General features: G+C 43.2%; 2 protein-coding genes across 3 annotated transcripts; one reads left to right on the top strand and one right to left on the bottom strand.

Moving 5' to 3' along the window:
• Window positions 1-270: 270 nt before the first annotated feature.
• On the top strand, window positions 271-22,705 carry ECSCR (endothelial cell surface expressed chemotaxis and apoptosis regulator). Of its 2 annotated transcripts, none has more exons than XM_060278143.1 (8): window positions 271-624; window positions 10,522-10,697; window positions 12,133-12,180; window positions 13,378-13,413; window positions 15,677-15,775; window positions 18,040-18,076; window positions 20,087-20,169; window positions 21,200-22,705. In XM_060278143.1, exons 2-8 carry the CDS (start codon window positions 10,640-10,642, stop codon window positions 21,229-21,231), a joined length of 393 nt encoding a protein of 130 aa, XP_060134126.1. In that variant the 5' UTR covers window positions 271-624; window positions 10,522-10,639; the 3' UTR covers window positions 21,232-22,705. The 2 variants fall into 2 exon arrangements, with proteins under 2 accessions (XP_060134126.1, XP_034959234.1); XM_035103343.2 differs by having other exon boundaries at window positions 274-624; window positions 13,288-13,413.
• Window positions 2,057-2,443, bottom strand: SMIM33 (small integral membrane protein 33). The gene has a single exon (XM_035103571.2). It carries the CDS (start codon window positions 2,441-2,443, stop codon window positions 2,057-2,059), a length of 387 nt encoding a protein of 128 aa, XP_034959462.2.
• Window positions 22,706-23,186: the final 481 nt, after the last annotated feature.

Consider the following 23,186-nt stretch of genomic DNA (forward strand, 5'->3'; position numbering starts at 1 on the left):
ATGACAAGTGAGTGAAGAAAGGATGACAATTCCAGAGGTAACGTGGCTAGTGAGAAAACATCTGTACATAAAGGGGGAAAGGGGGGGGTGGAAAGGGGATGGTGTTTCCTGCTTGGCAGGGGGTTGGACTGGATGGCCCTTGTGGTCTCTTCCAACTCTATGATTCTATGAAAGAAAGTGTAAACCAGGGGAAGTCTCTTTCCCCACCTCCTCCCCTTTCTCAATGCTTAAGAAATAGACTATATATTTGTGAATAATTTACCAATAACTGCAAGGCTGTTTTTGGTTGGAAACTAGTGAAAAGAATGTCTCCAGGTACCTCTGGTAAGAATGTTAGGAGTCATTCTGCAAAGAAACGGAAAAGAGGATTGTAACTTTAAGAACCTTTTCTGTGAATTCTGGGTGTGGTTTTCTAGGCTGATTAGACACAGCTGGTGATGTGTTTAAAAGAAAAGAAGTCGCAGTTTGAATTTTGCCTGCCGGGAGAGAACACCCACATGGTTCGCGTTTGTTGTTTTTGTATAGCTGTAACAAAACCTTTGTTTGAGCGTTTTACACCGGTCTTGTGGTTATGTCTGCCACCAGAAGAAAAACCACCTCCATCAAAGAAATACTACGGACATAGTAAGTCAATACACTATCTATATCTATATCTATATCTACGACAACAATCACCAAGAGGACAATCAGTTTACTGGGTGTGAAAATCATGTGTCGATTGCAGATAGATATATGGGACTCAAAACTACAGCAACAGGTATTACAAATGGAACAAGCCATGTTTTACATGAACACGTATTTTCATTTTGACCCTGTCAGCTGTACAAAATAAAGTCTGCATGCAGTTGTCAACTCACATCATCTCAGGCATCTCTCCAAGATCCTTATTTTGATCTGTCTCTTCCTTCCCCAACCTGGTATATATAATGCATTGAGATACTATTACCGGTACTTGGACTGCAGGTGTGGAAGTACACTCCTGAGTCTTTCTTCCTTTGCAGCCACAGCATGAATTCAAATTTCAGCTGCAAAGGAAGTGCCCCCAAAGTGTGATCCTGATTTGTCTGTTCTAGCTTGAATTTGGCACTTTTAAAACTTGGTACTCCTCTTTGTCAGCATTCAGGCAACAGAAAAATGTACCAAAATAAGCAGTGGCTGGAAAGGAAGGATTGGGGCAAACGTGGAGTGCACTGGAGTCTGGTGCTATGGCTTCACCACTCCAACACCTGCTATCATATGATGTCAGGTGATGCACAGGTAAGCATTCTCCCCCCCAAAAAAATCTACCTTACAGGCCAGATGGGGTGACCTTGGAGGCCTAATTAGGTGCACATGCTGGAGGTTACCCACTGCTGACTTGAATTGTATCAAAACATGGCTAAAAGTGGCTTAGGGAGGGATGCAGGTGACATACAGAGGGGAACAGGTTGAGTGCCACCTCCCATGGAGAGTTAGGTATCAACATAAGAATGCCTAAGCCTAATTAATAGATCTCTCAAAGGTCAAGGTAGTACAGTATTGTCCAGATTCAAGTATAAGGAATTCAGCTAATCATTCTGAATCATGTCGATGTTATTAAACATAACGGGCAAAAATTGAATATACAGGGACTTTTCCCAGCATACTCTCATCTGTACTGCCCATAATGTTGTCATCCAAGTTAGTAGGGGTCTGAGTGGTATTATCTGTGAAATGTTTCCCAAACGAGTTATAGCAGGCCACCCCTAGCTCTGGAAATCCATTTTGGGGATGCAAATGGAAAAGGTCACTGGATGACACTGCATGGACACAATGATAGCAGATAAGTAAATTTTCTTCATTGCTATCACTGCCACAGAGAGGCCCTATGGCTCACCCTGAGCTTTTCTGCACCTTGGCCGTTGTCCCTAATGTTATCACCTAAATTCCCCAATAAAGAAGGGAGCCAATTGGGCTTAAACCAGTAGGCCAGGAGGGAACATGCCAAGTGCCTATCTCTGTACACCAGAACCCAACCAGGGCTTTGCCATGTCAGATGAAACTCCCTGGGGGCTGCCAGGAAACACCAGAGGCCTTTTCACAAGTAAGTAATCTCTATAACATTTGGCTCTCCACTTGCACACTGAGGGTTCAGACCAGAAGCATTGCTGTCCTCCAATGTCGTAGCAGATTGCACGCTGCTGCTTCTGTGGGAACCAAGTTTCTTCCAGTTTTTTAACTGGACTCCATTATCCATGTTGTGTGGCATGGGCTCATGGTACAGAGTGATCTGGATAGTACGTAGTTTTGGACCGTAATGTACAGTCACGATGATTATAATGGCCAAGAGGACAAAAACAGCAACAATGATGGAGATCATGGTAAGGCCATCTCCTTTTCTTGTTGCGACAGATCCCTGGGCGAAGTCAACAAAATCCTGGCCATCGTGTTGCCTCTGATGATTGTTTGCAACGGAAAAATTCATTGCTGAGCATTAGAAAGGAAGTGTGTTCACCTGGGATAAAGAAAAACAGTCTTAAAATGCATTATAGCAGGTTGCTTCAGTTAACTCTATCTGACAGACAAGTTGCATGTTGCGCTGCCTTATTCCCTGTCATGTTTTGATAAAACATTCAGCTGCTCATGCCTCAGAACAGCCTTTGTCAGCTTGACACCCTCCAGATGTTTTAGACTGTAACTCCAGCCAGCCCAGCCGGTTGGTAAAGGCTGCACCAGAAAGAGTTTATTATTATTATTATTATTATTATTATTATTATTATTATTATTATTATTATTATTTATACCCTGCACATCTGGCTGGCTTTCCCCAGCCACTCTGGGCGGCTTCCAACAGAATATTAAAATATAATAATCTATTAAACATTAAAAGCTTCCCTAAACAGGGCTGCCTTCAAATGTCTTCTAAAAGTCTGGTAGTTGTTGTTCTCTTTGACATCTGGTGGGAGGGCATTCCACAGGGTGGGTGCCACTACCGAGAAGGCCCTCTGCCTGGTTCCCTGTAACTTGGCTTCTCGTAGCGAGGGAACCGCCAGAAGGCCCTCAGCGCTGTACCTCAGTGTCCGGGCAGAACGATGGGGGTGGAGACACTCCTTCAGGTATACTGGACCGAGGCCGTTTAGGGTTTTAAAGGTCAGCACCAACACTTTGAATTGTGCTCGGAAACGTACTGGGAGCCAATGTAGATCTTTCAAGACTGGTGTTATGTAGTCTCGGCGGCCGCTTCCAGTCACCAGTCTAGCTGCCGCATTCTGGATTAGTTGTAGTTTCCGGGTCACCTTCAAAGGAAGCCCCACATAGAGCGCATTGCAGTACTCCAAGCGGGAGATAACTAGAGCATGCACCACTCTGGTGAGACAGTCCGCAGGCAGGTACGGTCTCAGCCTGCATACCAGATGGAGCTGGTACAGTAGACAGCCGCCCTGGATACAGAATTAACCTGTGCCTCCATGGACAACTGTGAGTCCAAAATGACTCCCAGGCTACACACCTGGTCCTTCAGGGGTACCGTTACCCCATTCAGGACCAGGGAGTCCTCCACACCTGCCCGCCTCCTGTCCCCCAAAAACAGTACTTCTGTCTTGTCAGGATTCAACCTCAATCTGTTAGCCGCCATCCAACCTCCAACTGCCTCCAAGCACTCACACAGGACCTTCACCGCCTTCACTGGTTCTGATTAGAAAGAGAGGTAGAGCTGGGTATCATCCGCATACTGATGAACACCCAGCCCAAACCCTCTGATGATCTCTCCCAGCGGCTGCATGTATACCTTGGTTTAAGTACGCTTCGGTTTGAGTACTTTCAGTTTAAGTACTCCGCGGACCCATCTGGAATGAATTAATCCGCTTTCCATTACTTTCAATGGGAAAGTTTGTTTCGGGTTAAGTACGCTTCAGGTTGAGTACTCCGTGGACCCGTCTGGTACGGATTAATCCACTTTCCATTACTTTCAATGGGAAAGTTCACTTCAGGTTAAGTACAGACTTCCGGAACCAATTGTGTACTTAAACCGAGGTACCACTGTAGATGTAAATACATTTCAGTATCAGATTGAGCTTCTTTACTTTTTCAACTGGCTGTTATGATTGCCATCTTGTTAAACTCTGCCTTCATCAAAGTCTTCGTAACTGATGGAAACAAGAATTGTATAATTCAGGGGACATTGTGACTAACAGTATGTGAGCTTCTAAGTTACATTTGGGCTACAGACCCAAGAAAACCCTTGACCATGACTTCTTTACAAAAGGAGATCAATTCTTGACAGCCATATTGCTCCAGCAAACATCATCATCATCATCATAGCAGCAATAATAAAGCCCAAGGCAAGAAAGCAGTTTAATATACAGGCACCAAGGATGGGATGACAGTCCAGAGCAACAAAATCAAACCCCCAAATTGACCACAAGCAAGTCCTCTTATCACAGCAACTATTCCCTTCACCCTTTTTTGTCTTGGCAAGTGGAGGTAGGGGGTGAATGTAGTCATCAAAGGGAGAGGTTTGGCTCCAAGACCTTCCATTGAAAACTTCTATAAAAGTGAGTCTCCCTTCTGTAAAATTTATCCATCCATTCTGTAGTCTCCTTTGATTTTTCAGTGTTTTACCATATCTATAGTAGAATGCTTACAAAATCCTCCCCATACGAAATTCTCCCTTGATCTTAGGTTCCAAATAACCAGCTCTGCCCCTGACATATAGCCCTTTCTTTTTCCATGCAAATCACAGGCCCTGCAAAGCTCCCATTCTTATGGTTGGGATCTTCATTAAGTAACTAGCCCTTCATGAAATACAGCCACCAGTTTGACAAGGAAAATCAACAGAGACACTTCCAAAATTTGTCCCCTCCCTCATCTGTTTCCCTCCACCCACACACCCCACCCCCGATTTTCCAGTTCTGAATAATCTGGTCATATTTCCAAAGTGGAACCAATGCATTAGGAATCCTCCATTGTTCTGTTTCTTATTTCCAAATTTATACAAAGACAGCACTTATGCTGTTTGCCTCAGGTATGAATACGTTCATCCACATCTCCCATCCTGTTACTTATGTGCACATCCACATTAATGTGCAAACAAACCACATGTTTTACCTATGAGTGCATGAAGGCTCTTTGTCTTTTTTTTGGTAGCATTTCATCTGCACATGTATACATACTCATAAGCTACTGCAAGCAATACTGTATGCACATCGCGTATGTGCAGCAATATGCACCATCAAATCAAAACTGGTTTGTGCATCATTTTATCAGTGCACATTCACTGAATCCATAGAAAATGGACTGCAGGAATAGAAAGCCATGGCAATCTATTAATAGTCTGATTCTGCAATAGAAGGCATTCTCTCCTAGTTAATCTGGAATTCAGCAAGAGTGCAGCGTGAGAGACGAAATCCACATTAAAGGAACAGACCCAAGAACATCTGCTCATCCAAATATGTAAAAGAGAATGGCTCAGTCAGCAAGTGGGCAGGGCTGGTTTCATTCAAGCGAGAAAGGTTCTGTTAAACAAGGGAATAACTGCAACTTCTGTTGGTGCAGCATGTTGTTAACAACAGCAAAGGCTGATCTCTACATCATGGGAGATCAACAGAGATCCTTCGGTGTGATGGGAAGCGGCAGAGTGCCTGCTGGACATCTGGTCCTCAATCACATCACAGCATGGTCCATCAAGCCCCATACTCACCAGCATTGAAAGGCCTTTACCTGGAGTCCTGTAGAAGTGCCAATTCAGCCTGGTGCAACTAGCCCATTCCCAGTGCAGGTGTAAAGGTGACAGTCAGGACCTACTTCTTCCTCGTGGCAGCAGAGAGGATAAGAGACTGATAGCCAGGCAGAGAGAGGAATAGGGGTCAATGGGAACCTGGGAAGGGAGTTCTCTCAATCCCCAGCAAGACAGGAGCGCTATCAGCAACAGATGAGAAAGAGAGTGTTGAGAGTTGAGCTGGACAGCAGTTAGCTAAACTCGGATGTCACTTTGGAGCTACTGTAAATGTTCTTCTCTCAGAATCTTGACACGCAGTGGTTATATTTGCTTAGAGGAGTGCCTGTTTGCCTCCAGTCATTCTGCTTACGTGTTTGTAAATGAAGCAAATAGTATAAAGTCTGTATTGTAAATTCCTCCCGTTTACAAGACCATGCTCACGCCAATCAACCTGTGGTTCCGGCTTTCCTGAAATATATAGGGAAGGTCTAACTGACAGCAAATATGGCGACTGTATATTGCAGTCCAGAATTCTTCACACTCTCCTGCTTTTAAAAGGGAACATACATGTAATTTTATGTATGTCTCAAATCATACCCCAATTACATTTCTATACAGGAAAATGTGAAGGTTGAAATCAGCTTTAATTTAAATCTAAAATAACCAGAATTTTATTCTGGAATGTAAATATCCTAAGGACGTAGCTTGTAAATGAACCTGGGGTAGCACAGTAGAGCATGAGAGTCTAAATTTCAGGGTTGGGGGTTTGAACCCCATGTTGAACAAAAGATCCCTTCCTACCCTAAAATTCTATGATTTTATGATTATCCAGTCATCGTTTTAGCCCCCTTCCATGCTACACCCCTGCCTCATTCCTTACCTTCAGCTTGGCTTCCAAGGAGATTGACAGTGAGACTGAGGGTTGATAAATATAATGAATATTTTTATACACATGAGAAAGCCGAAGCTGAAAGAATATCTGCTTCTTTTGGGCTAGCGGGCTTAACGATGAAGAGATTTGGCTGCAGTTGTGATTGGCGGTGACTGGGAATTTGTCCTTCAATCAGAGTAAAACCTTAATCCAGAAACCTAAAGATTAAGCTTCCATCTGTGAGTTTACCATCTGTAAATTCAATCATGCTCTGTTGCTCCCCAGTCCTGTGTTTGGACGCACCCGGGGGACAGGGCTGTGCGGGGGGTGCCCCACGGGAGGAACCCCTGCCCGATGGTGCCCTGGCGAGCCCTGTGCTGCTTTCGGGAGTGGGGCTGGGAGCTGTCGCGTCCTTCTCCCAGTGCCCTCCAGGCAAGCACCCTGCACTGGTTTTGTGGATTTTGCCAGCAAATGCAATGCAGTGGAGCTGATACTAAAGTCACGCCACTGCCAAATTAGCTGGCAACAAGCACTTTGAACAGCTGCTGTTTTTCTGAAGATCAAGAAGCTAAAAAATAATTCCTTCATGCAGTAATGCCCACTGGACTTGCATACCCTCCAAGCCTTCTATTTACTCCAAATGAAAATAGGTACCGGTACGTCCTATTCCATAATAATAATAATAATAATAATAATAATAATAATAATAATAAATAAATAAATAAATAACATTAAAAAGCATGGGGATGAATGTTTTATGGTGATATTTGCAGTGGAGTGCACTCGATGACCTTTGGAGTCCCCTTCATCCCCAGGCAGGTGTTGGGGACTCCCTGGTCCTGAAGGAACAGGTGCACAGCTTGGGAGACATTTTGGATTTACAGCTGTCCAAGGAAGCACAGCTTAATTCTGTGTCCAGGGCATGTAATGTCTCCGGGGAAACCCTGGACTTCGGCAATGAGGAAGCAACGCCGCTAAAACAGTCTTTACTAAACTGCAGTCATAGTTTATTAGAAAGTTACACACAGCAACGACATCCACCCGGAAAGGAGGAATTGCACAAGATGAATGAATGGGAGGGGAACAGTCTACAAACTCCATCTCGTACACCGGCTGAGATCCTCACTCCCTGCGCACTGTCTCGCCAGAGTGGTACATGCCCTGGTTATCTCCTGCTTGGACTTTTGCAATGCATCCCTATGTGAGGCTACCTTTGAAGGTGACTCCGACACTACTACTAAATCCAGAATGCGGCAGCTAGACTGGTGACTGAGAGCAGCCACCAGGACCACAGAACACCGGTCCTAAAGGATCTACATTGGCTCACAGTATGTTTCTGAGCACAATTCAAAGTGTTGGTGCAGCCCTGGCCAGAAAGTTTTTAATGTTTGATGTTTTATTATGTTTTTATACTGTACAGTATATTATGTTTTTATACTGTACGTTGCTGTGGCTCAGTCGGTTAAATGGAGCCTCAGAGTCCCCCTTCAGACTCCCCTCAACTTCAGTATCCCCTCCTCCCCTCACCCCAGCTCATCCCTGTGATTGGCCCCACTCTGTCCCAACCCATGGCCAACCTGCCCCCTCCTCCCCCCATTCCCCACCCAGGAGATCCCCAACCTCCATTCGGCCCAGTCTGGAAAGCCGAGCCAAGATGCTGTGGAGAGGGAAGTTTTCCTAGGTGCAGTACCAGTGTAGCCGTTGCTAGAGGGCGCTATTTTGCACCCTCTCCTGTGCCCAGCATGCACTTTCGTGTGATTTGTGAGTTCTGGAACACGTGGTTTGGGGGGTTTTACCTGGCCCAGGTGTGACATCTGTCTACGCAAACATGACAGATGGCTTGCTCTTGTAGTCATATTTGACTTTGTGTCCAGATTTGAACGCAATCGGTCAAGCCGTTTCATTGAACATTGGAGACAAACACACATCACCAGTTTACATTTATATATATAGATAGATATAAATATACTGGAAGCCGCCTAGAGTACAATTTTCCATGTATTGTTTACACAGTACATTTGTTACTGTGGCTTATATTTCTTGCACTCGATTATATATAACACTCAGACCCAGATGAGACAATTCATCTATATATTTTGTCTTGAGTGACAGTGTGAATCATGTGACCTATATACAGTGGGAGGGGTGTTTCTCTCTCTGAAACATGAAGTACACTGTGAGCATTTTCTTTTCTTTCATGTTTGATGCTGTTAGATTGAAATCAGGGGATGAAAGTTTTATGGTCACATTTGCGGTGGGGTGGACTGGATGACCTTTGGGTATGCCTTCCAAGTCTTAAATTCTATGATTCTATGGGGGAGGGTTGGGGGGGAGGTGTTAATCCTGATGTACATTTTGCTTTAGGAGGCTTAGTTTGGCGAGAATAGAGTGTACACTTCCAGAGTTAATGCTAAATACTGGTGAATGAGCCACCATAGCTGCTAGAGAGCTGTTAAAATTTGTATCCTGGGCTTCTTAAATTCATCTACCCATGTACTGAAACCAAAGTGGTGCATTGGTTACCAGATGTGAAATATGTTGGCATTATTTTCAGCTCTCCCACCTCAATACTTACCTCTGTAAAGATTACAATATTTCAGTATTGCTGCCTTTAAAATTTGACTTAACTCCTGAATGGATGCCATTAAGCTATTTATCTCTCAGACAATTTGACAAAGCATCACCAAGCCTTAGCTATCATTCAATAGGAGCATATTCTTACAACTCCAAATTTGCTGCAAAACTGTTGCCACATTTTGGCACTGGTTTAGAGTGAATCACGCAATGTGTGGGTTTTGTTTTTTTAAAAAAAAGTTATTAGCTTTTCAATATTCTCCCAATAATAGCCAAATTATAACACTATCAATTAATTCCCAATTAATACAATTATTCAAATACCAATCAACTTCCGATTAATACATTTTAATTAAAGTGGCTCCCCGCATGGTGGATTGGACGCATTTTTGATCTTATATCGCTGCATTCCATAATCTTATTAATTTCAGTTACATTTCTGTTATAATAATCCCTTAATGGCTGCATAATTAATGATTTCCATTCCTGTTGTTCTATACCTTTAAGTGAGGAACTCAAACTACTATCTTTGTTCTATCCTGCTATTCCCCTGGAGATTCCTTCCAACCATAAATGGTGTTGTTTCTTTCCCTTCCCAGCTGATGTGGTCTCCCATTGTGACTTGGGGTGGAACTGAACCTTGAAGTTTCTCAAAGGTCTTATCTCTCCATCCTGAGTCACACCATGTTGGGCTCTAGAATAATACCGTAGCTAGCCTATGACCCCTCGTTTGAATATAGTAATTGCTCCACTGGCGGGGTGCTGCAAAATGCAGGGGTTTTGCTGTGTAAGAACTGCAAAACTTTGGCACAGGTTTGGAGGAGATTCCAAATTATGGGGTTCCTGGTTCATTTGCCTCAAATGGAGAGTTTTGAGGACTGGACAGGGAGAGACAGCAAACACTTTGAACGGAATGATTGTATTTCAAAAGCACCAGACTGCTAAACTCTGCACACAGAGTGGATCCTCTGGTTAAGACCTGTTCGTTCCGGAGGTCCGAAACTCTTCCTAACCTGAAGTACCACTTTAGCTAATGGTAAAATTGTGCCGCCGGAGCACAATTTCTGTTCTCATCCTGAAGCAAAGTTCTTAACCTGAGGTACTATTTCTGGGCTGGCGGAGTTTGTAACCTGAAGCGTTTGTAACCCGAGGTACCACTGTCGTCCTTCTTTCAAAACAGAGACCAGCAGTAAGGTTAAATATTTCTGTGTACAGTACTTATTTTCATTCATTTTCATTCCCCACAAATTTCTCATAGACTCCGCACAACAACAATACTGAAATTTCTTTTGTTGCCGGTAAATTCTGTTTCATTTCCTTTGGAACTATAATGGGGAAGAGAAGTATTCCACAGCGTCAGTCCCCTTGTTGATTCAGTCTGCTTCCTTCTATTCTTTAACAGGAAGCCCTTGGACAATCAGCACATGCAGACAAACTTCTCTCCTGGTTGTTTTTTGTTCTCCCCGACTGCAGAATGGACAGAGCTGCAGGTTTCTGAGGAGTGACATGTGGAAGACATAATGATAACTTTACATTTTTTGATGTTTTTTTGGTTATGGGACTCTGTTCTTCTTCAAGGTAAGAAACTTTATTGCCCAATTCTATGCAGGTCTGAGGGGAAATTTCCAAGGGGGCTTACTCCCAAGTTGTCGTGTTTATGATTTCCACCTTAATCCTGTACAAATGGAGGGTAATGGTGAGTTTGTGTTTTGAATGGATGAATTTCAGTCCTTGGCATCTACAGTTAAAATCTCAGACTGCAGGGCTGCAAAAGATTTCTCTCTGCCTAAAACTCGGGGGAGGTGCTTTCCGTCAGCGTACACAATGCTGAGTAAGATGAATCTATATTCTAATTCAATATAACACAGATTTATCAGTTCATCAAGGAGCAAAGTATTCATGCAAATCTAGTTCCTTTGGCTGAAAGAGGTGCAGATCTTTTAACAAATCTGGCTCTAAAAAACTGCATTCCTGTTGTACAATATATATATTTCAGTGTTTAAGGATTACAGATTGACCAGGACCTTTAATACACAATTTCTGTAACAAAGGTGTGGCTGTTTCACCAAAAGGACAATGTTGCCTGTTTAATTATTTGATGAAGAAAATTTGATGGAACTGCTAATTAAAACAAAAGCTGAATGAATGTATGATGTGGAAAACAACACAATTCTTCATCTTTTTTTTGGTTAGATTATACTGAGTGTACGCAGGATACATTGATGGATAAAGTGAGGATGTGCTAATGCCTAAAATACAGAGGGAATTCCATGTCATTCTCTTCCAATTGTTCCAGCTATGCAAGGAGTGTGGTTTGCCAGAGAGAAAGATCCCTGCTCTCTCGCCCACATGCGCTGTTCTGGGGGTTCTCCCAAGCCCCCAGAGCCAGTTTGAGTGCAGGGCACAGAGGAGAGGAGGCAGGGAAAAGCCTCATTGCATACGCAGAAAGTCCTTGTGGAGGGCTTCTGCTGACGGGGCTGGTTGGTGAATCCTGCCTACACTGTACACTGTCCACTGTCAGAGAGCAGATGCAATGGGCAGGATTCAACAAATGAGACCCATCAGGAGAAGCCCTGCAGAAATACTTCCACTTGTGGCCCCCGTGGGTGCTGCAGGGACCAGAATCTAATCCCTAACCCTGGATTATTACAGTATTAACATGCTCTGATTAGTATAGAGGGAACTTTGAGGGCCTGTTTTGGCCATCTAATGTCAGTATGTAGACTTGAAGGAGATCAGTACATGTGAATTGAGATGTTGAGCTTTCTGTTGAGGAGCAAGACATAAGGATAGATTTTACTGAACTGAATCCAGATATTTAACATAGTTAGCTAACGTGTGTGTGTGTGGGGGGGGGGGGGGGATAGGCATTAGCAACGATGGGTCACTTGGAGGTTAAATTGGCCATACTGTATAGTCTTTGTTTTGGATGTCAGATAATGTAGGGAAACCAAAATGTCCCCCCAAACAATATATATCCTAACTGCTCTCCTATTTTTTGATTTGCCTGCAGAGTCTGTGCCCAAGAAAAATGGAAGCTTCATCCAGCCATCCTCAGCAGGTAGACCCTCTATGATTACCCTGCTATTAAAAGGCATTACCTTTTCCCATGAGTAAAGCGATGGGGGGACCCTTTGTGTGATCCTGATGGAGGGCAAGAGCAAAATATCCATGACGGCTCTTCATCCCTTACTCAGTATTACTTACAGTGGGCAGATCCTTTGGTAGGAAAATGCCAGACCATCACTTCTCATTTCAACTACTTCAAATACTATTATGCATTATGAACAACCAGCTCTCAGCATCCTGCGGTAATAAATGTGATCGTTGCTTGATTTAGGTGAGAAAGGGAATGTAAACCCTGTTTTTGCTAGGTCAGATGTACAGTAGTCCCTTTGTTCCCTACAGCTAAATTCATAGTGGCCAAAAAGGTATTTTTGATGGTCAGAGGATTTTATGCCTCGTCTTGTTCTTGTTCTGCATTGCCATTTCCTTTCTCGGAGAAGAGAGCAGGTGTTTTTTTTCTAACCCTGACTGGTTTTTGGATATTTTATTGTGCATATTTCTGCAGAACACATGCTGAACCAAGACAGGAAAGAAGTTGGCGTGAGCACACTGGCTGTGCCTTGGGTCTCCTTTATCCTCCATATACTAAGCAGAGGCTTGAAAGGCATATGTCAGGAATGCTTTGATGGTGTTTCCTGCTCGGGAGGGGGTTGGACTGGATGGCCCTTGTGGTCTCTTCCAGCTCTACGATTCTATGATTCTACTAGGGGTAGCCATACTTGTTTGGCAGCTGAGGCAAAGGATGCTGATGCTGGACAGCAAGGAAGCTGGCGAGGAGAAGCCATGCTGTGCTGAGGCCAGCTGAGTCCTCCCTGCAGCACCGGAGTCCATTCATCCCATTTCATTGTTTATAGCCAATGGCCATTACAGTATAAATCACAAAACCTGCTATCCAATCAAAAATGGAGTTAATCTATAATTTTTCAAGAAATGTATCATTGTCTAATCTTTTTATTTGGAAAAACAACAACAACTTGGGAATGCAATGCTGTTTTGAGTCAGGAAAAAAAATCAGTAACAAAGGTAGCAGAGTCTTACCCCAATCCTCTTCATTTGAATCCCCTATACGTTCCTATTGTCTCTATACCTTCCTATTTCTTAGTTTCCACAGGTATATATAACGGGACCACCTCTCCCACGAAAGGTCTCCTGTATGTAAATACAGATTTTCTCACTATCCCTTCCCCTACAGAAGAAAAATCAGCAGCACTAACAGTGGCAGCGTCTGGTGAGTAAAGCCATTATGATGGACAGAAAGTAATAAGTCAGATGTGTTTAAAGTGTGCCAGCATTAAATATTTTTCCAAGTATTTAAAAAATATTTAAATCTTATGGAAATCAGAATTCTGATTATACCTTCACACTGTTGCCCCAAATAACACCTTATCAGTAGTAGTTTGTATGTAGAGCTTAGCAAAAAGTCAGGATTCATGAAGCAGCGTTCAAGTAAAAAATTGCAATAGCACAACGGGACATCCTTCTTGCCTCACATATGCCCTGCACTGTCCCAAAAATGTCTCCAGAGGCAGGGGTGTAGTGTGGGGAGGGCCCCGGGGGGGGCGGTCCATAGCTCAGGGCACATGGTTTTCAGGAGGTGCGAGTCAGGCACCCCCCCACAGGGATTCCCGCCCTGCTTGCTGCCAGAGGTCTCTGGGTCCTGGAGCCCAGTGTTGCTGCTGTGCCCCCGGCCCCCTCACCAAGGCCTCTCCCCGCACGGATGGGCAAGCAGCGCAGTGCGTCCCCACACCTGCGTGGCGGTGGAGCGGCAGGTTTTGTTCACCCTCTGCACCCAGCCCCTGGTTCTGCCTGGTGCGCACACAGCCTGGGCGCCAATAAAGGACGCAATCCATCCAGAGGGATGGGGGAACCCCCTGAACAGATTTAGGGGGCACCGAGGAGAGTGCTCCTTTTTGCAAGGAGACAAAATGTTTTGCTTAGCACTGTTTTGCATAGTATTTGTTAATTTTAATTTTGTCAAATTCATTCTCAAATGTACTTAGAGTGCCTGTATTGCCTAATTTAACTTCCTGCAAAGTGCCCCAAGAACGTACGAGCTCCTATGAACACTTACCTGGGAGTAAAGAGCATAGGCATGCCTAGAATAAAATTATAAATTATCTGGAGGAACGACAGAACAGAAATAGAGGAGTTGAGCACAAATGGTTGACTGTCACTTTTTTGTTCTACCCATTCTGAAAGGACCTCAAAAGCAGTGTGGGTGAGGCGTGGTTGTAATGAAGTAATGGCCAGACTGAGATCTGCTTAGCTGCAGACATTATACATTAGGTCAGTGATGACCAAACTTGGCCCTCCAGCTGTTTTGGGACTACAATTCCCATCATCCCTGACCATTGGTCCTGTTAGCTAGGGATGATGGGAGTTGTAGTCCAAAAACAGCTGGGGGGCCGAGTTTGGCCATCACTGCATTAGGTGCCCCACAAACTATTCTCTGGGTGCCCTGTCTCAAAGGTACATCAAGTCTTTTCAGTTATTCCATTCCACATATACACTTAAAACATGGAGAGAGAGCCTGATGTGGAGAGAGACCCTGCTGGCCGCATCCCTGATGTGCACATTTTCGAGGGAGCCTATTTGCAAACGAATGTGCATATGCAGGCTGCCCACTCAGCTAGGAAAGTATTTGGTTTTCAGATTGCAGAGAGCATGTGTGAATAGGCTGTCCTTTATAAATGTCACATTGAATGCATGGAAATTGGTGGACAGGGCTGGCAGAGCAATCACTCGTCAACACACAAGGCCGCCCAAATCTTTGCCATGTCACCACTTTGCACAATGCTGCTGTGCTGTCCAGCACCAAGAGCTCTCCCTGAAAGAACATGCACCAGCCTATCGCCACAATGCTGGCAATTTGCAGTACAGTCATACCTCGGTTTAAGTATTTTCAGTTTAAGTACTCCGCGGACCTGTCTGGAACGGATTAATCCACTTTCCATTACATTCAATGGGAAAGTTCGCTTCAGGTTAAGTACGGACTTCCGGAACCGATGTGTGTTTGTAAACCGAGGTCCCACTGTACTAAAGAATTTGTCACCGCAGTGCACTGGTACATTCCAGCTGTTACAGGGCTGCCAGTGAAATTTCTTCTGGGGCATTTGTTAATAGGCTTAAGAGAATTTCTGGTTATTCAATACCTCCATTTGATGTTCAGATACAGTAAATTTAAAAATACGCACTCTACATTTTTGAAACATTATGGCTTGTTGCCCTTGTCTCTGCTCCCACCTGGATTTACAGAAATTTATACCCTCCTAGACGCTAGCTAGACAATCACACCAATTGTTGTATTGGGATGCTCTTGTTGGCTGCCCTTGATTGTGCTCCCGCCCATTTTTAACTACTTTGGCAAGTGTGGGTTTGAAGTAAGGATTGGCACCATTGTCAACCCTCTTTGTTGTCACTGATTCTAACAGATGTTGAATGGAAAACTACCAATGGCTGCCATTATGGGTCTTGTTTTCCTCGCTATCCAGGTGTTATCAGCTTCATTGCCATTCTGGTGGTGATTGTACTTATCCTGGTCTGTGTGGTCAGCCTAAGATTCAGGTGTCGTCACTGCAAAAATGTGGAAGGTATTAAACCGTGTGCGTCATTGTTTTAATAGCCCTGAAGTGGTTATATTGTATCTGAGTCTCCATTTATCCACTTAATGTCTGACCCTTGCCATTGTCTGCCGTGCACTTGGTTCACTATCCACATTTCTCTGCTTAGCTCTTGTTCTGCGTTCTTTCTTGGGTAAAATACTTATTGTCCAGTTTACCACCCTTCTTCTTGCAAACATTTTGCTCAAGATAATTCCGTATTTCCCCACTTTCCACTTTGCAGGCCGGTTGTAATTTATAGTCTCAAGCTTCCTGGGTTTCCCCCTCCCTTTCTTCACTTTTAACCTTAATTCACTTCTCAGGTTCTTGATGATGCCACTTGAACACTCTTCTTTATTCACTGCCTTCACTCAATTTCCTTCAGCTTACTTTATTTATGTCCCACCTTTCTGCCAAGGAGCTCAAGTTGACTTACATTGTTCCTCACAACAATCCTTTGAGGGTAGGTTAGGCTGAGAGATTGTGACTAGTCCAATGAGCTTCATGGCTGAATGGGAATTTGAACCCAAGTCACCCAGGCCCTGGCCCAACAGTCTAACAGCTTCAAGTTCAGGCTTGGTCCTACCTTATGATGTCCTCCCTCACTAAGCATTTTTGTTTTTTAATGTGCTCTCAGTATTAATCTCTTTCCCATAACCCAAATGCTTGAGAACAATTTTTCTTAATGAAATTGTATCTATCCACTTTCTTCGTATTCTTCTGACAGAACGTCTTCATATTTCCAGTTACAGGTAGGTAGCCGTGTTGGTCTGAGTCGAAGCAAAATAAAAAAATTCCTTCAGTAGCACCTTAAAGACCAACTAAGTTTATATTTTGGTATGAGCTTTCGTGTGCATGCACACTTCTTCAGATACACTAGAAACAGAAGTGTCATCAGAGATCTACAGCCTCTCCTGGACAATGACAGCTCCCTTTCTCAAGCTCTGGGAGGAAGACCTTTCATTGCCTACAGACAGCCACCCAATCTTAAACAACTCCTCACCCACAATAATACAACCACCAGACTTAACATGGACACTGGTACCAGAGCCTGCAATAAACCCAGATGCCAACTTTGCTGCCACATACACCCGGACAACATCATTACTGGCCCCAACAACATCCAACATACCATCTCAGGACTATTTAATTGCTCATCTTCTAACATTGTGTATGCCATCAAATGCCAACGGTGCCCTTCAGCTCTCTATATTGGACAAACAGGCCAAAGCCTACGCCAAAGGATAAATGGACATAAATCTGACATCAGGAACCATAAGACTGAAAAACCAGTAGGAGAACACTTCAATCTCCCAGGACATTCTATACAAGATCTCAAAGCAGCTGTTTTATTACAGAGAAATTTCAGGAACAGACTGGAAGAAGTTGCTGAATTGGAAATCATTACCAAGCTTAAAACCATGGAAGCACCTGGGATGAATAGAGATATCGGATTCTTATCTCATTATGCATGATCAAGCTTTCTTTAGCACCTCAGCCCAGGACTAATTGCAGCCATCAGCAGCCATTAACACCCATCTACAGGTTTACCACTCCCATCAGCCCATCTCCCATTCCCACCCACCCCCACCACCCTCTGTATATATATAGGGTCTGACACTTCTGTTTCTAGTGTATCTGAAGAAGTGTGCATGCACACGAAAGCTCATACCAAAATATAAACTTAGTTGGTCTTTAAGGTGCTACTGAAGGAATTTTTTTATTTTGCTTCATATTTCCAGTTTGAAACCCAGCTCAACTTCTACTCACTTCTAATCTATATGCTCCTCTTTCAGCGTGACCACCTACTTGTTTTACTGATATAATTCCTTCTCATCCATTATTCCAGCTGTCTTACATTTTTTACTTAATATTTTTAACTTATCCTTGTCCTCTGGAACTTTACAGTTCCGGCTAGCACCAACAGGAGCAAATAGCAGCTTTGGAGGAGCGCTTTTCATCATGACTGCTGCAGGGAAGGAAAAGCTTAAATCTCCCTCCTTTCCTGCCCACAGTGATCCTTATCACTGATGCACACACCAACGACTGCTATTTCCATATTTTTTTTTTAACATGCATGTTAATTGCAAAAATAAGCATGTTAACACCACATATAGCTGGGTCTTCTGGACATTGTTTCTGCCTCTTCCAAGATATGCTTTTATTCTAATCATAAATGAAGAATAAATTAAAAGCGGTATATTATTTGTACACATCTTTTAGTGTGTATTATTAATGGGTTTTTCTCTTTGTAGATAAACAAAAACATCAACATCCAATGGTATCTTACAGGTAAAAAAAATACGTTATAGAGTTTTTTCTTCTTACTGGCTGCTGTCAAGCTGCAGCTACATTTGTTTCTCAGCTACTAACTTTCAGACTGGCTGTGATCCTTGTTGACTAAATCAGGTTGGTCAAAACCTTTATGTTAGCTGTAATACAGCTTTGGGTTTTAATGCATGAAAAGGGACATGGTCAAAAGTAGCACAGCTACAATTTGTCATTGCTATGCACACGAAAGCTCATACCAATGACAAACTTAGTTGGTCTGTAAGGTTACCAACACGGCTACCTACCTGTAGCAAGAGTAATGTTACACATCAGATTAAACAACCCTATCATCACACATTTACACAAGTGTCACTAGGTTCAATCAGACTGACTCTTTAGTGAAGGTGTTTAGGACTGGAGCCTTATTATTTATGCAGTGATTTTCAAAGCATAGTATCAGCAATAATTACAACACTGTCGTAAGGGTATGCAGGTATCACTCCTTTGTGATCAAACAACTTTGATGTAACCACAGCAGCTTGCCTAGGACGACCGTATGGAGTTTATGGCTGAGCCAAATGTTTAGGTGCATTCATAGGATATGGAGGGATAAAGTGCTCTGGTCTGGGGTGATGGTAACTAGTGTAGTTGCCCAGGACATCCCCCCAACATGGCAATGCTTCTCAAATAGCCACTATAATTTCATTTAGAGATGACTTTATAGTCACGTGCTTTGAAGACAGAGAAAATGCCTGCTTCGTTGCTCCTTATTGCCCTCAGATGTTGATTATTATGACACTAAAGTAATGGAGCAATGTATTTATAGAATCATAGAATCATAGAGTTGGAAGAGACCACAAGGGCCATCCAGTCCAACCCCCTGCCAAGCAGGAAACACCATCAAAGCATTCTTGACATATGCCTGTCAAGCCCCCATTTTTTAAAAAGGCACCTACAGCAGCCATGACTGTTATTTGCCATAGAAATAAGAGCTTTCTATCTCTCCTCTGTTCGGAAGGGAAGGGAATTCCCTTTTGCATTAGCATTCCGTGAAGTGTGGGTATGTTCAATGTAGAATCATAGAATCATAAAATTGGAAGAGACCACAAGGGCCATCCAGTCCAACCCACCTGCCAAGCAGGAAACACCATCAAAGCATTCCTGACAGATGGCTGTCAAGCCTCCGCTTAAAGACCTCCAAAGAAGGAGACTCCACCACACTCCTTGGTAGCAAATTCCACTGCCGAACAGCTCTTACCGTCAGGAAGTTCTTCCTCATTTAATTATATGGTAGCACAGTTGTACTTCGGAAGTCGAATGCTTTGCAAGTCTAACGTTTTGGCTCCCAAACGCCACAAACCTGGAAGTGAGTGTTCCGGTTTGCTCATGTTCTTTGGAAACCGAAGGTCCGACACGACTTCCGATTGGCTGAAGGAGACGTGCTTTGGTTTCTGAACATTTTGGAAGTCGAATGGACTTCCAAATGGATTCCGTTCGACTTCTGAGGTACGACTGTACTGTAAAATCACATTTCCTATTAAGCGAGTGTGGGGATTGAGGAAGAAGGGACTTGTACAATCAAAGTTTGATGATCTACTCCTGCCTACCTTCCTAGCAGCAGAGAAACATCACACACAACATATGAGAGTCTGCCTGGCTGCTTGGTTAAGTAAAAGAGAGATAGTAAGAAATGATACTAACACCAATAAAAGCACATCCTGCATAAACATTACAATATGTCCCACTACATTAAAATATTTCTAAATCCAAAGCAATAGATTTCAGATTTGGATCAAGCTTCTTAAGTTGAAACTCCATAAATGGATAGAAGGATTTAGAACATTTACTGAGCAAAACATGCTGTGGCTTTTGTTCATAGCATTGGCAGAATGACAGTAAAGAACAAGCTACACATAGGGGCTTCCTAATCCACTGAGATGACTAGCCCTTCAGTGTTAGTCACAAAGGAAAAACACATTTTCTCATGAGGTCTCCAGATAAACACTTGATGCATCCTCTATTTTTTGGCAGCTGCTCTGATGCTGAAGCTGCAGTTGGCAAGAAAAATGTCATGCTGGTCTCCATGAAAGACTTAAACATAAGCAACAGCCAAGGTAAGGTATAAGGGTTGGGGAAACCCAAAGGTTTTCTAGTTGATAAGCAAGTCTTAGTAGGAGCAACTAATTAGAACCCCACTATTCATGAAAGCCAAAAAGTATTGTAAGTGACTATTCCCCAGGGATAAAACACAATTATTTGCTGTGACTCTTTTAGATTATTTTGGGGATTATACTTTATTATGATAACTGACGTTAAAGAATTATAGCAAGGCATTAGGTAAAGGTAAAGGGACCCCTGACCATTAGGTCCAGTCGTGACCGACTCTGGAGTTGCGGCGCTCATCTCGCGTTATTGGGCCAGCATGGGGCCAGCATGACAAAGCTGTTTCTGGCAAACCAGAGCAGCACATGGAAACACAGTTTACCTTCCCGCTGTAGCGGTTCCTATTTATCTACTTGCATTTTGACGTGCTTTCAAACTGCTAGGTTGGCAGGAGCTGGGACCGGGCAATGGGAGCTCACCCCGTCGCGGGGATTCGAACCACCAACCTCCTGATCAGCAAGCCCTAAGCTCTGTGGTACCTATTTATCTATTTGCACTTTGACGTGCTTTCGAACTGCTAGGTTGGCAGGAAGCAGGTCATTAGTTTCCTATTAAACCTGTCCTAAGACTTCTGCTCATATGGCCACACAAGTGTGTGCCTTGAACCTTGTAGCTTATGTTTAATTCTAGCAAGCTACTTATCATTTGTATAGTATCTAGAATTTACTAAGCATTGTACACATTAAACCTTTATAGAGATTTACAATGTAAAAGACAAGACATGATGCAAAAGACTTAACTCCCTATGAGTTCAGATTCAAGAAGATATTGCTGTGGACTATACATGATTCCCTATAGACAATTGTACCATACAGACAGCAGAAGGATTGTACTTTAGATAAAGTTGTGGGGGTTTTTTTGGGGGGGGGGTTACTTTGTTTAAATACTGATTTAGGCACAGAACCCAAAGAGTAAGGTTTATTTTACATTCTGTACCTAGAGCTCTAAGGCCTTCTAATTTTGCCATGTTGATTTTTCCAGGTGCTGCAAAATGTATTACACATGAAAATTGAAGAAACGTTTTAAAAATGTGTGACTTTATTTTTAATCAGTGTGGGGGAATGCTGTAAGGTATTTGTTATTCTGTTTGGGATATAAACGCATGAAGCCGCTTTGTAAATCAGACCAGTGATTAATCTAACCTAATATTGTATACTCTTCAACTTAAGGTAATTCTCCAACGTATCTGATCCTTTAAATGCAAATACTGGATATTTTACCTGGAACTGTTGTCTCCTAAATGCAAAACATGCACTGTACTATTGAGGTATGGTCCTTCTCAGCTTTCAACTGGCCAAGAAACCTCTATTTTTCCTTTGAAAAGTACTCATATTGATGAAAAAAATTGACCAGTCACTGCTCCCTTACTCTAAGTTCATTTCATTGTGGTAGTTGTTAATTTGGCATATTTTAATTTCAATGGAGCACACAAAATTTATTTCTCAGGAGAAGGAAGTTGGGTGCAGACAGCCACATTTTAATGTACAAGCAACTTCTCATTTGCTTACCTGTGCTCGAAGCCTTGCCCTTGCATCCCCCCTGCAGAAGTGAGCTTGAAGTTCCTGGCAGATGCTTGTGTTTGAAATCCTGGGCAGAGTATCTGAAAGGGGAATCTGAAAAGATAAATATCGCCTATCTGCCCTTTATTATTTGTGTTTATCTTGGCTGTTGAGTTGCCTTTTTATGCAGAGCTCTCCATCATCAAAGTCCCCTCCTGAGTATTCTTGAATTGATGCCAAAGTGATGCCTTAATGTCTGAGAGCAAAGTTCCCTGGCTGGGTTTTTTATACTCCTGGTCATGTATTTCTAACATTTGCAAAGAATCCTGTCTTCACATGCAGCTGGAGAAGGGTTTGGAGGGAGGGGGATCTTCATTAACTTTCTTTCCAAAGGTAACATCACACCATAGTTGTGGTTAGGACCAAGTCAACAGTGTGATGCAGCAGCTAAAAAAGCCAATGCAATTCTGGGCTGCATCAATAGGAGTATAGCATCTAGATCTAGGGAAGTAATAGTACCACTGTATTCTGCTCTGGTCAGACCTCACCTGGAGTACTGTGTCCAGTTCTGGGCACCACAGTTCAAGAAGGATACTGACAAGCTGGAACGTGTCCAGAGGAGGGCAACCAAAATGGTCAAAGGCCTGGAAACGATGCCTTATGGGGAACGGCTTAGGGAGCTGGGTATGTTTAGCCTGGAGAAGAGAAGGTTAAGGGGTGATATGATAGCCATGTTCAAATATATAAAAGGACTAGCTGACCCGGCCACGCGTTGCTGTGGTTCTTTCCTGTGATTCCCCCCACTCTGTCCGGACACATGACTTATCCTGCCCCCTCCTCCCCCCACCCCCTGGTTCATCCCTGTGACTGGCCCCACTCTGTCCTGACCAATGAGCTATCAAGTCCCCTTCTCCCCCCACTCCCGTGGCACATCCCTGTCACTGGCCCCACCCTGTCCTGACTCATGAGCTATCGACCCCCCACCCCCCACCCCGTCTGAGCCCTCTGTTGTCTCCAGGGAGTGTTGTCCCCTCCCCCTGTATCTCCATACATTGGCTACTGTGCACACATTGTGAACATTATATATATATATATATATATATATATATATATATATATATATATATATATAAAATTTTTGAAATAAGAACATGAGAAGCAGAAGTTACTATTGTTTAATTTTATTGTGTTTTGTGGTTTGTTTGTTTTGGTTATTTGGATTTTCTAATTTTGGGGTAGGTGTTTTGAATGTAGGATGTGGTGTTGGTTTGAGGACTTAAACTGAGGAGAGAAAGTGCATGGTTGTTGCTTTTTTTTAAAGACACAGAGGCTGGCAATCAGTCATAGTATAAAACCTAGGTTAAAAGGGGCACGACTGCCCTTACTTAAAATGGCTGCCGTAGCCTCGCATGTGACACAACACCCACTAAATTAAAAAGCAAAAACCCCTCGCCCATGCCCCCAAGTGC

The sequence above is a fragment of the Zootoca vivipara genome, chromosome 8, assembly GCF_963506605.1.
Source record: "Zootoca vivipara chromosome 8, rZooViv1.1, whole genome shotgun sequence".
In the NCBI taxonomy this organism is placed as follows: Eukaryota; Metazoa; Chordata; class Lepidosauria; order Squamata; family Lacertidae; genus Zootoca; species Zootoca vivipara.